The following is a 16,525-nucleotide window of genomic DNA, read 5'->3' as shown; positions in this document are numbered from 1 at the left end:
ATTTTAAACTTTCAGTTTATGGGAGTTTCCCCAAAGAGTCAAGTCCTCTATAATATGAGAGGCTAAACAGTTGTCTCATCCAACAGAGGAATAATATTTATGTAATATTCTCTATATTTTTTCAATAAAACAAGGCCTTTGTTCAACCTATTTGTCCAAAATTCTATTAAGTCCCTATATTGAAATCCCTTTGACGCCCTAAGGTAGGAAACGAAATAGGGTTGTGTTGTTTGTTGTTGAAGGAGCCAAATACCTGTGAACCATCTGTTGCGGTAGTGTGGTTCGAGGAAGTCCGTAAAATCGAGGACTTTGAATACTCGGGAACAAGGCGATCGAAAAAAAGGATGAATTTATGAGAGCTTAATTTATTTCAAAAGCATGTTGGGCCAAACTTGGAGCATGAAGGGGGCTAGGGTTAATTTTTCGCTAGAAGGGCAAAATGGTCCTAAAATTGCTGAAGGACCAAAATCGCGAATATTTGAAAGATACTGGACTAAAATTGCCACCGCGAAAGTTAGAGGACCAAATTTGCCAACCCCCTCTACATACAGGACGAAAGTTGCAATATTGCCTAAAAAAATTATCAAACACTTTATAGCATCTTATGATCCCATAAACATATTACAAGATGTTTTAAAAAGCTTATAAATTCAATCACAATAAAAGAAAAGCAAATTAAAATTTCATTTTAAAAAGGATTACAACTATCTTTAAATATATATATATATATATGAATAATGTCGTAATCCTCTTCATGTTATCATAACAATGTCTAATTAATAAGGACGCTCTCCAACATAGTTCCCCGGGGGATCATAGTTGCATGTGACAAACGTCCATCCATTCGAGCACTTCGCCCTGGCGCACCCAACATGGGTCGAGCCTCGCCAAACCACCTGTGTGTAATGTAAACACGGTCCTCCTCCAATGCAAGAATTCGAACCCACATCATAGAATTTTTTCTCGTCAAGCCACATTTGCACCGCCTCTTTGGCATTCACGTCCCATGACCCCGCTGCCAAGTTTTCACCATAGGGTCCATCAGAATGCTTCATCGCACAATCTCCGGATCGTTTTTTGGCGTAGTCTTGAGCATAGGCGACAAGGGTCTCATTCCAAGCGAGGGGCGGGACGCCAACTTATGCACGGCCAGCATTGTGGGCTTTAAGAAAGTCGTCAGGGGAGTTTTGGGCGCAGGCTAGCTGCAAGGCCACCATCAGACAAATCGAGAGAATGGAGAGTTTTGGGATGTCCATTTTTCCTCTGATAAGCAGATGATGGTGTCAATGCATTTATTGGAATGGGAATATTAGGTTGAAGTGATTTTGTGTGTTTTATAGGAAAGATTGAGGTTAATGGATGGATGGCAGAACAACATTTGGGGTAAAGATACAAGTTTACGTTGAATAATTAGTGCATGAGATTTGTTTGCTCGTTTAAGTGTGTGGTGGTATGCAATAAGAGGTGAGATCAATGAGCTATTAAACACTCCCAATTAATTAAAATAATACCAGTTTCTATCTATTATGACCTCGTCTGGTTGATGTGACAGATATTAAGGATAATTATATTTACATCCTCCATTTATTATCTTTTTATACAAATCAAAAATCACATAAACTATCCATGACAGCCTTTAAAGTTTCAAAATACTCATGTTGACTTGCACTACAAGAAAATAGCTACAAAAAAATTCAATGCTAAAGTTAGCGTCAAGCTAATTAGCAAGTAAAATTTCCGTTGCTAATCTACACTATTTAATATATATTGTAAAATATTCGTTGTTAAATATCAACAAGTAAATTCTTGTATTAAATAATGTGATTTAGCAATGAGAATTTTACTTGGCAATTACCTCGATGCTAATTCTTTTTCGTTGCTATCGAGTTATTTTCTTGTAGTGTTGGTTAAACTTTAACTTAAGTTTTCAATAATAGAAATGCCCTAAGGGGTGTTTTGTAATTAATAAAAAGTAGAGTGGCTGTTAAAGTAATGTTTATGAGAATGAATAATATGACCCATATATTTTTTATTATTTATACTTTTTTTATTTAACTTAAAATTATTTTATTAATATTTTTTATTGAATCTGTATATAAAATTACACCTCTTAATAATTAAAATATTATATTATTTAATTAATATATTAATAAAAAATAGTTACTAGCTTATAAATTCAAATTAAAAGAAAAATATTCTACTTGTATAAATTATTTTAAATTCTTAAAATTAAATATTTATTTGTTTGTTTATAACTAAGTTTTGTTAAAATTAATAAGTTATACATATATGAATCTATGTTTATACAATATAAATATATAAATATGTATATAATTGGACATATTTATACATTTAAACATGTATATTTTTTTTCGGTAAAGGTAAATTTTATTAAATAAAGTAAAAGTACATAGCGTACAACCAAAATGGCACTCTAAGTATGCCATGGTATCTGACATACTCTATAGAAAGCAATAGTGCTAACACTATGAGTAAGTTCAGTACTAATTGTGCGGAGTCTAATCTCATCCAGAATAATCCAAGTAAGGGATTATGCATCTCGATCCAGCTCTTGAAACCTCCGTCGATTCCGTTCTTGCCAAATGTGATATATAAGGGATCAATGCCAAAAGATTGCGATAAGCAGCATTGATAACATGTTTCTCTCTCCACCTCCGATAAGCAGCATTGATAACATGTTTCCCTCTCCACCTCCGTGCAACAATCAATACGTTAATGGTCCATCCTTTAGTAGTCCAAGGGAATCGGACCGCACGTCTCAACAGACGAACACAATGTCAAGCATAAGAACAACAAAAGAACAGGTGTTGGTGAGTCTCTAAGGTAAATATGTTAAAAGTTCTAAACTTATATGACTAAATGTGATTATTAAAAAGATAAAGGATGAAAATTCAATATTGTATATGAAGGACTAAATTGACATCTTATCATTGGTACCATCCTACTCCTACTAGAATTCAAATATATATATATATATATATATAACACAAAGAGTTCAAACACAATCTACTAAATATATCCTACTCCTACCAGAATTCAAATATATATATATATATACATATATATTTATATATAACACAAGAGTTCAAACACAATCTATTAAATCCTCAGATCAAGAATTCATAGTTCTTTCCCTTACTTCTCTTTGTTCTTCAAGGCAAACTATCTCTCAGATTTCGGCGTCCATTGCGTTTCTTACACCAGAAACAATCAAGAAACAATGGCTAATCAATGGTTAAAAGACAATCAGTTTCCAGAGAATTTCCATCAATGGTTCGAAGAAAACCAGGCCCCGGATTCCGAGTTAATGTCCAACAACCCGTCAAGCCCTGTGCCAACCATTCAGAACATCGTCTCGACGGTAAACCTGGACTGCAACTTAAATCTTGCAGAGATCTCGCTCAAAACAAGGAATTCAGAATACAATCCCAAGCGCTTTTCTGCTGTTATCATGAGGATTAAGGAGCCAAAGACGACAGCCCTGATTTTCGCGTCCGGGAAGATGGTCTGCACCGGAGCAAAGACGGAACAACAATCGAGGCTGGCGGCCAGGAAGTTTGCCCGGGTTGTCCAGAAAGTTGGTTTCCCTGTCAGGTTCAGTGGGTTCAAGATTCAGAACATGGTTGCTTCTTGCGATGTTAAGTTCCCCGTCAGATTGGAGAACATGATTTGCGGGCATGGAGTGTATTCAGTTTACGAGCCGGAGATATTTCCAGGGCTGATTTACAGGATGATGAAACCCAAGGTCACGATTCTGGTTTTTGCATCCGGAAAGATTGTGATTGCCGGAGCCAAGCAGAAGGATGATACGTTTACGGCGTTTGACAACATATATCCTGTTCTTGAACAGTACAAGAGAATGTAGCTTTAATTGATGACTATTCAAGAACGTTGGAAAACAAAAAGAGACCGATCATGTATATGATACTTTTCCTTTTGTTCATGTATCTATCAATTTGAAGTAATCATGTAAATTTTGTGTTTCATTTTATATTTTTGCTCAATATTCCACTCTAATATTGATTGTTTGTGAGATGTCCATTTAGATGATTCAGTGGGGTAATTATGAGCTTGGTCCTTAGATGATATTCTCAAACAATTTATTATTGCAAATTAGTCCTCAAATTATGACTTTTTGACCTCATTTAGTTTGTTTAATGGGATTAGGCTTAATAGAATTTGGTGTAATAGAAATGGAATAATAACTAATTTCATCATTCATTATATAGTATTTGATTTGACGTATTGTATGTATGATATTTTTTATGGTAATATAATATAGTATTTGGTTGAAAAGGTTACAAAATACGATTAAATGTAAGAAGACCATGCATTAAGTGCATCATTTTATGTATTTTTATTTTAATAGCTTCTAAATAATCACAAAAGATACAAAAATATTGAGATATATTATTAAAATAATAATCCTTGTGGGATATTTATATTTTTTGTTTAATTTATATGTAGCAGAAGCTCAAAGTAGACATTTAAAGAAAAAAAAAATGAAGAAGAAGAAGGGCAAAAATTATACTTTTAAAATTTAATAACTAATCAAAACTCAATATTTTAAAAAAGTCCCAAAAAACAAGAAGTAATATTTTTTATTATATTTTATTATTGATTTTTTTAAATTTAAAATACATTCTTTTAAGCATACATATATGTATTTTACAAGTAAAAAAAAAGTAAAAGTGAAAAAAAATATTTATCGTGGAAAAATTAAAAAATAATCGACCAACTTAATAATGAGTAAATATATGAATCATAAAAATTGTGTCAATTTTAAGTGAAAGGGCATATGGGGGGGGGGAGGAATTAATCCTAGCTTAGATTAATTAATGGGATAGTTAATCCAACCTTTTGGCCTCGTTTAGTTTGTACGATAGGATTAGGCATGATGAGATTTGGTGTTAAAGAAAATGAAATGATAACTAATCATCATTATCTATTATAATATTTGGTTTGATGTATTGTATGCGAGATATTTTTTTATGGTAATATAATATAATATTTAGTTAAAAGGATTACAAAATATGATTAAATATAAAAAGATCATTAAGGGTATCATTCTTTAAATTATTTTTATATTAATATTATAGCTTTTGAATAATTACAAAATATAAAAAAAAATGAAATATAATTTTTAAAATAATAATCCTTGTGCGGCGAGCTTAAAGGGAGAAAACAGTCATTTTCTTCCCTTTTTGTGTTTTTTTTTTCAAATTTGTGTCCAAAGCACCCATTTCCCCTTTCCTCTTCAAGTTTTAAGAGAATGGACAAAAACATGAGTTCAAGTAATAAATTTTCTTTGTATAAAAATTTACCATAATTTTCGAACATCTTATAAAATATTTGTGAAAAAAACTATTAGCTCGCTCAAAAACCGTGTAAGAGGGTGTTTGGTTAAATTTTATTTTAAAAATAAGTTTATAAAGTATTGGATAAATAAAATTATGAAGCTTATAAGATGTTAGTAATGACAAATTCGTAATTAATTTGAAGAAATTTATTAAGATATTGAAAATAATTTGACAACTCCTGTTTTTTAAAGAGCTCATACGCTCCTCACATTTTATTATTAGAGATTATAAGTATTTTTCTTAAAAAAATTATCAAATACTTTATAGCATCTTGTGATTTCACAAGCATCTTATAAGATGTTCTAAAAAGTTTATAAACTCAGTCACAAAATATACTTTTTTTTTTTTATCAAAAAAGAAAAGCAAACTAAAATTTCATTTTAGGGAAATAAAAAAAAATTTTAGTTCTGTAACTTATGGGGTGGCCTTTTTGGTCTTGTAAGAGTTGATTTCGAAATCTAGTCATGTAACTTTAAAATTTGACAATTTTCATCCTTTTTCAGTCAATTTGTCTAAAAAATTACATGTGATATGCACATGTCTCAATTAAATTGCAATTCCGACCAAGTTGGATAGAAAAGGAATAAAATTTCCAAAATTATAAAGTTATAGGTATAAATACGAAAATCAATTCGAGAAATGCCACCCCTTAAGTTACAGGACTAAAATCATCATTTTTCTTCATTTTATTTCATTACACACAAAAAGGATTACAACTGTTTTTAATATATATATATATATATATATATGAGTAATGTCGTAATCCACTTTATGTTATCATAACAATGTCTAATTAATAAGGACGCTCTCCAACATAGTTCCCCGGGGGATCATAGTTGCATGTGACAAACGTCCATCCATTCGAGCACTTCGCCCTGGCGCACCCAACATGGGTCGAGCCTCGCCAAACCACCTGTGTGTAATGCAAACACGGTTCTCCTCCAATGCAAGAATTCGAACCCACATCATAGAATTTCTTCTCGTCAAGCCACATTTGCACCGCCTCTTTGGCGTTCACGTCCCACGACCCCGCTGCCAAGTTTTCACCATAGGGTCCATCAGAATGCTTCATTGCACAATCTCCGGATCGTTTTTTGGCGTAGTCCTGAGCATAGGCGACAAGGGTCTCATTCCAAGCGAGGGGCGGGACGCCAACTTGTGCACGGCCAGCATTATGGGCTTTGAGGAAGTCACCAGGGGAGTTTTGGGCGCAGGCGAGCTGCAGGGCCACCATCAGACAAATCGAGAGAATTGAGAGTTTTGGGATGTCCATTTTTTCTCTGATATGCAGATGATGGTGTCAATGCGTTTATTGGAATGGGAATATTAGGTTGAAGTGATTTCGTGTGTTTTATAGGAGAGGTTGAGGTTAATGGATGGATGGTGGAACAACATTTGGGGTAAAGATACAAGTTTACGTTGAATAATTACTGCATCAAATTCGTTTGAGTGTGTGGTGGTACGTAATAAGAGGTGAGATCAATGAGCCATTAACACTGCCAGTAAATTAAAAGAATACCATTTTCTATCTATTATTTATTGTTTATTTTCTATTATAAATAGGGTTAATTTAATTTACACTCTTTTCAGGAATTCTTTTTTACAAAAATACCCTTGTAGTTAGTTTTTGGATGAACTATGTTAACGTCAACAAATATTTATATAAACTTCAAATTTTACCTTTCATTAATTTAACAATATGTATAATTTATTAACATATACGTACCCTAATAATGTTTTTGCACTTATAAGCAGGTAAGTATAATACATATAAAATCAAAAGGGTGTAAATAATTTTTTTTCCTTCCAATGTTTTTTGGATCTTTCTCCCCTCCTCTTCCCCGTTGTGCATCACAAAGTCCAAGACGAGTCACCATCGCCCAAACTCCTTCCTTCTCTACGCGACCCACGATCTAAGTGGCATTATTATGACGACACCTCTTTTTTTTCGATCGCCCAATTTTAGGAGATTCCTTTCTCGTTGCCCCCCCCCCCCCCTGATTGCCCAGACCCTTGTCGTTGCCCAGAGGTCAGGAGGCAATAGTCATTCGTCGCAACTTTCGTGTATGTGTATATATATATACAACTATGTACATATATAATTGAGATTTAATTTCTGTGATATTAAATTATCTTTCTATATTGGCTAATGATGTAGGTCGCTCAAAATTAAGATTTCCGGATCGGGGTCGCTAGGTCGAATAGTTGGGTCGTGATCGCTGACTCCCTCTTTTAAGCTACTTGGAGTGGATCCTGAGAACACAGCAAACGTCAGACTAGCCGAGAAGCCCTCGGCGATGGCTCTCCGATGCTTAAGTTAGAAAAGGTGGGGTCGAAAATAAGATAAAGGGATCGAATTAGAGCATAAATGGGCGGTAAAAGTGGGTGATCAAAGCGCGCTTGAAATATCATAAATGAAGGTATTTATACCGGTACGATACCCTTTGAATACGTTACACGTGGTTCCAGTGATGGCGCGCCACGTCATCCTCTGTCGGACCTGCAGCCGCCCCTGCTGCAACTATACAGTGGGTCCAATCTTGCAGTCATAGGGTGCAGTAATTATGCTGAAAGTAGGGGGGTATTCCGGTAATTCTGTAATTCTCCTCATCAGCTAAATTACCGTTTTTTGTCCCAAAGAGAAGGGATTTTTCCTTTTTACTCCCACAGTTTACGCAATTTCCGTTTTAATCTCATTTCTTACCAAGAAATTTCAAGTTAATTCCAAACCCCATTTTCCATCAAATTTGAACGGAAGAATGGAGATTTTAGTATGTTAGAAACAGTATAATAGAAAAATTAAGAAAATTAGAACTGATAATGGACTTGAATTTACCAATACACAGTGCCAAAATTTCTTTCGGAAAAAGGGAGTAAAATTTTTTGTATTGAGTGGGACTACCGCACATAAGTGAACTCTCATAGTTCTAATTTCGTAATTTTTTTCTCAATCACTTAAATATTTGTTACTAGGAACGATAAAAATCTGAAATGTCTACATATATATATATATATCAAAACCATGGTTAATCAAAATTAAGTTGATTTTTAGCCGATATTATTTTTTAGAATTTTTTGAATTTTTTAATTATTAAGAAAAAATATTATTGTGCTAGAAAAATCATCAATTTTAAATATATTAAGTATATATTTCTATTTATTCAAAATTTTACCTCTAATATTTATTTTGTACTTATTCGAAATTTTATGTCCAAGAGTATTAATTGAATTGTTAATTATTAAGAAAAAAATCTTATTGGTTGAAAATATTATCTATTTTAATATAATAGATTTGTTTTAGCGTAATTAACCCTAACAAATATATAAAAATAACTCCAGAAAGTGAAATGATGAGTATTCAGTCAAATAGTTATATAGTTTTTTCCCTTTTTGTTCCCCTATAATTATCAAGAAAACATTGAGATGTGGAAACTCGGTTGAGCGTTTCTTGCCAGCATAAGAATTGGATTAATGTCAGGAGTGTTTGAGACAAGGATACACTTTGGTGGATGCTAAATAAGAGCAGCAAAATTTTTTCAATCAATAATATAGGTGTCTAATATTTGTATGTAAAACAAATTAACACAATTTCCACAATGATAATTTAACAACGTAAGAACTGAAGATGCTTGTTGGCATCGTTATACCGAGGAATACCATTCTACAGTCTGATGATCAATGCAACGGTTTGAGGTGGAATACTTGGCAGGCCGACTTGTACGATTTCTTGCTTGCTGCCTGCTCGAACTTCTTGATGGCAGATTCATTCTCCTCTAAGCTGGTTTGAATGAAGAATCTTATCCACCAAGATGAGCTCCGCAATTTGGCCTATATTATGAACGATCGTAAGCTAATGTTTAAGAGTTTAACCCCAGAAACAGCTCTTTATTAGTTGTCAAGGATGCTGTGTAACCTAAAAACACCATGCAAGATATTCAAGATTTAAAATGCTCATTTAAGAGAGATTCATCGACTACGAATCATCATGTTTCATGGCCTAAAGTTAGACTTCCATGCACAAGACATCCGAAAGTGAATTTTGAAAACTTTACTTCATTTATTAATTTAATAGAGCTATTATTGTAACTTCTAAATTTAGAGAAATTGAAAATTGCAGATAAACAGCACCATCTAGGATCACAAATTATCCTGGTGAAACTGTAGATTTGTCCAGGGTGTAATCATCGATAATATGTTTGGATGAGTGTGTGTGTGTGTGTGTGCTTCTTCTATCAGATGCATAGAAGAAGCTCAATAAGAAAAAAAAGGAAGCAACGGAGAAAGACATTCACACTTACCGGGCGACCAAACTTGGATAGCTCTGTCACTTTAGCCCTTTGCTGACCTGGGTAGCCTACATTTACATGAAATTATTAGGACCTCCTCAGAAATAAGTACAAAACTTGTCAGATAATTGAAGTACATGATCATTCCATATAAGATCAGGTGCTATAGTTGACAGGAGTTGGACTTTGTTTATGAAACAGACCAAGGTCGAGGATAATTGCAACACGAGAATCACATATAAACAGCTACAAATTACATTAACAGTTCAACAAGGAAAAAAGTCACCTAGTGACATGCACAAATCCTACCTAAAAGTGTATATAAAATCAAACAAGACTTTTTCCATATGAAGTTGAAAAACACAATTAAATAGGATTCATCAGTTCCATTGGAGAAAGTAGCCTAAACATATTTAACTCAGTCTTCGTATATATTTCTCTTTTTTCATTTGTTTTGTCAGCCACTATGGTTACATGCAACATCCGTAGATTTGTGGAAGCACAAAACAAATCATGGTTCTGGAGAATTACCAGATAATATAACCAAACCGTCAGCAGATACCCTTGCTAGCTCTGGAACTGTCTTGTTAAGATACCTAGGAGACAGGTAATCCAAAGCATCTGAGACAATGACAAGAGAAAATGACTTTGGCCTGTAGGGAAGAGGAAACTTGATATCAGCCACACGCACAATTCCTTTGCGCACAAGACTCTTGCAGTTGGCATCAGCATCATCTAACTCATATGGCTCTATACCCCAAGCTTCTGTATCCTCTTCTTTTAATAATTGAGAGACCACTGAGCAGGTTTCAGGACCGACATGCAACACTTTTCGCATGCTGTCGCCATATGCTTTCATTAGAATCGGTATTAATCTCTGAAGTTCTAGGCTACATGAAACACCACCTGCATATATGTGACCGCGTTACACAAAAATAGCTTCTCATCTAGTAGCAGCATTTATCTATACTTTATACGAGTGGTGGCGTGAAAAAGAAGCCAGAGGGAAGCCATGGTGGATTCTAAAGTAGTAAACATCAGACAAGCTCTTTTTTCTTCATCTAAGCACTCAAAAGTTGATCATGTACAATGGAACCAGTAGAAGATAGAACAAGCCAACTGTTACTCTTCTCCAGAATGATAGCATTAATTTAACATCAAAGGCAAGATAGCAAGCAGAAATTACAGGAACTGCATATGTCCTTTTGATAAGATCACTAATCTTCAAAATGTATTTTTGCACTTAAAAATGTCTTGTTCTCATCAGCTGCTTCATCAAAACAAACTAAAAAAGAAAACAGGAATTTTACAAAAATAGTCAGTCGCGAGAGCAAGAAACTGCAGATGCATATTGATTATTCCAGATTCACTGAGAAACAATTTGATGAAAACAAGTTGGAACAAGGTTTTTCCTATTAGAACCATATGGCTATTCCTTCAGAAAATAAAATGGAAAAATATTTTAATAAGCACTTAATATAATGGAGTACTCTTTCGAATAAGAGACACTCACCATCAAGTCTATTTAAAGCAGCTATGTCACCACTCCTGCCACCTGTCAGGAAACAATTTAAAACTCAGATTACACCAAAAGGAATATTAGCAAACATGTTCAATTTACCATTCCATCTGCACTTTCTTACCAAACTACTTTTGGCAAAATATACTCATAAGTAAGCAGGAAAAGAAAGCAGGGGAAGAAAAAGGTATGTAATTATCTGATCAATCTTCCTAGATATGTGCATGGCTGAGGGTTTAGAAAGATCAATAACAGACCTGAACGATACAGATAACCAACAACCAGCAGTGTTCCCTGAAAATTCCACAAGAAGTACCCAGTTTAGTTCGCACACTATGCATTCAGATCCAGGCACACGTACTCATGTATGTCATCAGGATCGTAATCAAGCAAATATGAGGAAGGGGGACAACCATCGTCCTTAACCCATATTTTTAAATCTTACAAGAAAAATGTACTTGAAAATCATGATTGGACAGTACGCATGGCAAAATGGAAATATGCATGTCCCATGTGTGAGTGTGCGCATATACATTTTTTCATGCAAAATGTGCATGCTTGCATGCATTAGAGGAACAAAGTGAAAGATGCCAAGATTTACCACAATAAATATTCCGACGGATAACAATGGAGATGGACGGGACTTGGGATGCAATGCACCCACAAAAGGAATACTCCCACTGTCTGCAAATCGACGGGCAGTAGGTCTTCTTGACATGGTTTTACAGTTGAAATAACCTGTTAGACACGGTTGAATGCACAATAACATAAGGCCAACTTTTTGGAACCAGAAAAATAGTTAAGTATAGAAAATACAACGTCACAGAGCTACAACAGCTGATTTGAGTAACTGTTACACAAAGATCTCTACCAAATTACCAATTAACATGCGAATCTCATGTGTTTTCATGATCATAACAACTAAACAGAGACAGAACCTCTTATTTTACTACAGACTTCAGGATTAGGAAGTTCTCAATGGATGGTCGTTGCGCACACCCAAATTTTCCAAGAAAAGACACATTCATGATCTCTCTAAGTAGCAATGCACCGATAGATACATAAACTACCCAACCGAAAACTCAAAAGATGTGAACTTTCTACCAACTCTCTGATACATTTCGCATCAATCAAGAAGATCAACGAGCAACCACATCTTAAAGCAAATCAGTTTGCCTCGGAATTTACAATCTCAGATGACTTGCCATTCCAAATCCAATACCCATGCAGCGTGCGATGGATAAACCGTAACAAAATCCAACCAAAAAACGACAAACAAACAACAAACGTCAGCTAATTCAAGCTCGGAGACTTCACTGGCGTGGTACCAGGAAATCACAAAACGACCCAAACTAACACACGAAGCAAACTACACCACTCAACAGCTGAAATTCCACTCAATCACGACACCAAACCAAAAACGAAAAGTCAAATTCACAATCAATACACAGACCGACGCAGCATCATCCAAACACACGAATGCGAGGAACAAGAAAACAAACAAAATCAACAAATACAAAACCGCGAATGGAAGAGGTTACCAAATCGAAAGAGAGAAGTGCGAGAACTGGGAGTGGGATCTAGATCTGCTGGGTACCTTTCGCTTGCTCCGCGAGCTGAGAGGACAGAGAGAAAGCGCTTCCGATTTATTATTACAGTGACAATTCTTTATTTATTTATTATTTTAATTGCTTTATGTCATTTTCCATGAATTAATGTAAAGTACATATTTAGATCTAAATTTTAATTTATCTTCTAATTATTTTTCAATTTAATGAGGTGAGAAAGGGCCAGTCGGCAGAACCAGTTGCTGCTAATCAATGGGACTCATATGGGCTTGGCCCATTAGCCCCTTTCATTATTGGGCTCCACGTCCAACTCAAAATTGGACACTAATCTATTTTCGGGTAAATACAGTAAATTTTTTAAAATTTGTCATAATTATATATATTCATCGTTATTTTAAAAAATAATAAATATCCTTTCGATATTTGATAAAATTATATAATATTTGGATGGAGGTCTAGAATGATCAACTTGCCTTTATTATATTTTTTTTCTAAAATTATAAAAGAATTGGACAAGATGGATGGAAAAATATGAAAAATTATATGTAAAAAAAATATCCACTTAATCCATAAAAATATTTAAATCAAAATTATAATTTATAATGCACAAGTGCATTTCGATCGTATCCTAATAAATTGGACTAATTGTTAAACGTCTATTAAAATTAAAGGGTGTTGATAATTTTTTAAATAATATGAACGTACTTTTTATTATGTCAAATTTTAAAAGAATTCGTTATAATTATTCTATTTTTTTCATATAATAATAAAAAAAAATAAATGCATAATCAGTGCAAGACGGGTTTGTCAAAATTGGGGATGCAACCTCTCAAGAATTTGTTGGGCTCAATAAACTCGGCTTAAAACTTTTAGATATTAAAAAATTTAATTACTTAAAAATAATAATATTGTAACTTTGTAAAACTTTGGAAATATAAGTCATTGAGCAAATAATATTATTAGAAAATAATTTCCTTTTGGTAAATTTGTACGTGCATATATTAAAATCTAATAATATTAAATTGCTAAACATATATCATACTTATATATATATGTTTATATTATTGTTTTAATTTATAAAAATATTATTTTTGTTTATTCTATGCAAGTATAAATAAAATAAACATATACTTTTTATATATGTACGAAAAGACATCATATAGAAATATAGAAAATATTAAAACTACAGGGCTCAAATATATAAATCTTACTTTTTATATATGTATGCGTCTTTATGTAAATCTAACACCCCTGAGGTTTGCTTCTATCTAACATATAAGTCCATCTGTTAGTTAAAATTCATTGAATCTATTGATATTAATAAAAAAATAAATAAATAAAAAATAATATTTACTCTCGAGTGACTTATTACTAACTTATTATAGATCAAATAAATTTTTTTTTTGTGTGTCTAAATTACCTTTATAACTGTGAAGATATACCTCCTCACACGCATTAAAATGCGAGGACGTATGAGGATAATTTGATCATAAAAAAATTATTTGACCTGCTATAATTAATAATAAGTTAATCAGAGGTAAATATAGTTTTTTTTCTATTTTTTTTGTTAATATCAGCAAATTCGATAAATTTTACATAATATAGTAACTTATTTGTCAGAAGAAAACAAATCTAATGAATGCTAGATGTAACTACCAAAACCACAATAAATTTACGTATAATTATACTAAATTTTAGGGGATGAGAGTGTAATTATCCCAATAAAAATTATATATACCGAACCCGATCGGAAAATCCTGATCTGGACAAACTGTCATATCTCTGCGGCGGAGGGGAGATTTACGTATAATTACACTAAAATTTAAGAAATTGAAGTGTAATTATCCCTATAAAAATTATATATCGAACCCGATTGAAAAATTCTAATCACGTTAAACCGTCATACTTATCCACAGGAGAGATTTACGTCTAATTATACTAAATTTTAAAAAATAGGAGTATAATTATCCCAATAAAAATTATATATTGGACCCGATTTAAAAATCCTAATACGGACAAACCCGTCATATCTTGGGGGGAAAGCTATAAGTCGCGTTTTACCATAACAAAACACTGGTACTATTTTTGTTTCAAAAAATAAAATAAAATATCGGTACTATTTATTCGTCATGCATGCACATCTGCCTGGCAAGTGGCATCCTCCATTCGCCAACTAAGCGACTTTTTTAAAATATATAACACTTCTAAAGTAACGCTTCTTGATTATTCGAGGTTTCCTACTAGTTTTAGAATTTAACAATAAGAAATCGCGACATTCAGGAAATCTGTGTGGCCCATGAGATTAACTATACGACAAAACTTATATTTATGTCTTAATAATATTTTTATGGAATAGCTCGACACGTTTAAGGATGATAAAACGATTAACTCAACCTACTCCAAATTAATAATAGTATTAGCATACCTAAGTAACATTAATTAGTACCCAATTATTTGCAAATAATATACAAGACTGCAAACCGTTTGTCATGGTCAAACTACTTTTAATCAATAACTTTTTAATACTGAAATTTGGATAGCACGGCCTTCAATGAATAAATCCCAAATTACATATTTGTCCTTCAAAAATGAAAAAAAAATAATTCAAAGGTCCGTACCTTTTGAGCAATTTCGGTCGTACTTGAATAGATGACCCGAATATCAACATAGATTTTCAACTCATTCGATGGCTTGGCCTTTACGAATTCTACCACATAAACCTCTATAAATATCAGTTGTTCCATTCCACAAAATATATTTTTTATTGCTATCAGATTATACTATATGACACGTAAATCTCAATCTCAATCTCAGTAGTAACTCAAGCATTAAGGGTCTTAGTTAGGGACTACCCATCTAGCCTAATATTTTGTATTTCAGGCCAATTATTACTAGTTTAGTTCAAAATACTCTCAATGACCTGGACTTTAGATCAGTGCCAAGTCATACCAGATCAACTCTAGGTCGTTGAGGACCTCGACCCGGATCAGTATCTTATACAGATGTTATTGATAAAGATGGCAATAGGGCGAATTTAATCAGACCCAAAATCTGTCCCGTTTAAATTTAATCGAACATTAGATTCATCCCACCTTGATTTTAGACATGTTACACTCACCACTAGTTGGACCTCAGACGTGCCCATTAAATATTTCAATCCCATCATAATTCTTTTTTCATTTAAATATTCATCATGATCGTTAAGTAATTTTTTAATTCGTCGATTAATTTAAAAATGATATTATTTTATAAATTAGATAAAATTGATAATTGTATAATCAAATATCAAATCAATCAAACATCATAATTACTTTTTTAAAATTAATTATAAAATCGACGGACCAAAATTAAACCTGAAACCAATAGGAAACAAAGTCAAACATGATCATGATAAAAGATAAAATGAATGTGCTGATTGACATTGATCCACCGCTGTCTTATGTGCTTGCAGGACGATCGTATCCTTCCACCTCCGAAGGCGTCTTAGCTGATTCAAGAGTGTATATTTTTTTTTGCTATGTTTTGTGATTTGTGGATATTTTTTCAATGCGACTCATAAAGAAAAAAAGAAATCATAAGAGACTAATGGAATTTAAAGGTTTTAAAAGACTCGGTATGCACAATCTAAATGAGGCATATTGTCCCAAAGAGTCGTGCTCTCTAAGAAATACAAGTGGCAAATCCACGTAGGACTACCTATCCCACGTCAACAAAAGATCAGCTGGAACAAATAAGTTTCAGACGCCAAAATTAGGACACATGGCAATAGGA

The 16,525-nt window shown here is 33.2% G+C and overlaps 3 protein-coding genes and 1 pseudogene across 4 annotated transcripts; 1 reads left to right on the top strand and 3 right to left on the bottom strand.

Annotated features, from left to right (window-relative positions):
- On the bottom strand, nucleotides 721–1,292 carry LOC105172651 (annotated as a pseudogene).
- On the top strand, nucleotides 2,381–4,062 carry LOC105172828 (TATA-box-binding protein 1-like). Its single transcript, XM_011094403.2, has one exon. It carries the CDS (start codon nucleotides 3,242–3,244, stop codon nucleotides 3,884–3,886), a length of 645 nt encoding a protein of 214 aa, XP_011092705.1. The 5' UTR covers nucleotides 2,381–3,241; the 3' UTR covers nucleotides 3,887–4,062.
- Nucleotides 6,036–6,721, bottom strand: LOC105172650 (basic form of pathogenesis-related protein 1-like). The gene has a single exon (XM_011094169.2). It carries the CDS (start codon nucleotides 6,652–6,654, stop codon nucleotides 6,175–6,177), a length of 480 nt encoding a protein of 159 aa, XP_011092471.1. The 5' UTR covers nucleotides 6,655–6,721; the 3' UTR covers nucleotides 6,036–6,174.
- LOC105172649 (uncharacterized protein At3g49720) lies at nucleotides 8,888–12,879 on the bottom strand. 2 transcript variants are annotated; one of them, XM_011094168.2, is made up of 7 exons: nucleotides 12,728–12,879; nucleotides 11,788–11,924; nucleotides 11,444–11,480; nucleotides 11,181–11,222; nucleotides 10,199–10,573; nucleotides 9,680–9,735; nucleotides 8,888–9,209 (listed from the first exon to the last, which is right to left on the bottom strand). In XM_011094168.2, exons 2-7 carry the CDS (start codon nucleotides 11,902–11,904, stop codon nucleotides 9,057–9,059), a joined length of 780 nt encoding a protein of 259 aa, XP_011092470.1. In that variant the 5' UTR covers nucleotides 11,905–11,924; nucleotides 12,728–12,879; the 3' UTR covers nucleotides 8,888–9,056. The 2 variants fall into 2 exon arrangements, with proteins under 2 accessions (XP_011092470.1, XP_020553165.1); XM_020697506.1 differs by having other exon boundaries at nucleotides 12,784–12,865.

This window comes from Sesamum indicum, linkage group LG10, assembly GCF_000512975.1.
Source record: "Sesamum indicum cultivar Zhongzhi No. 13 linkage group LG10, S_indicum_v1.0, whole genome shotgun sequence".
NCBI lineage: Eukaryota > Viridiplantae > Streptophyta > Magnoliopsida > Lamiales > Pedaliaceae > Sesamum > Sesamum indicum.
Note: the sequence above shows the minus strand (reverse complement) of the source record. Positions and strands in the feature narration are given on the sequence as shown.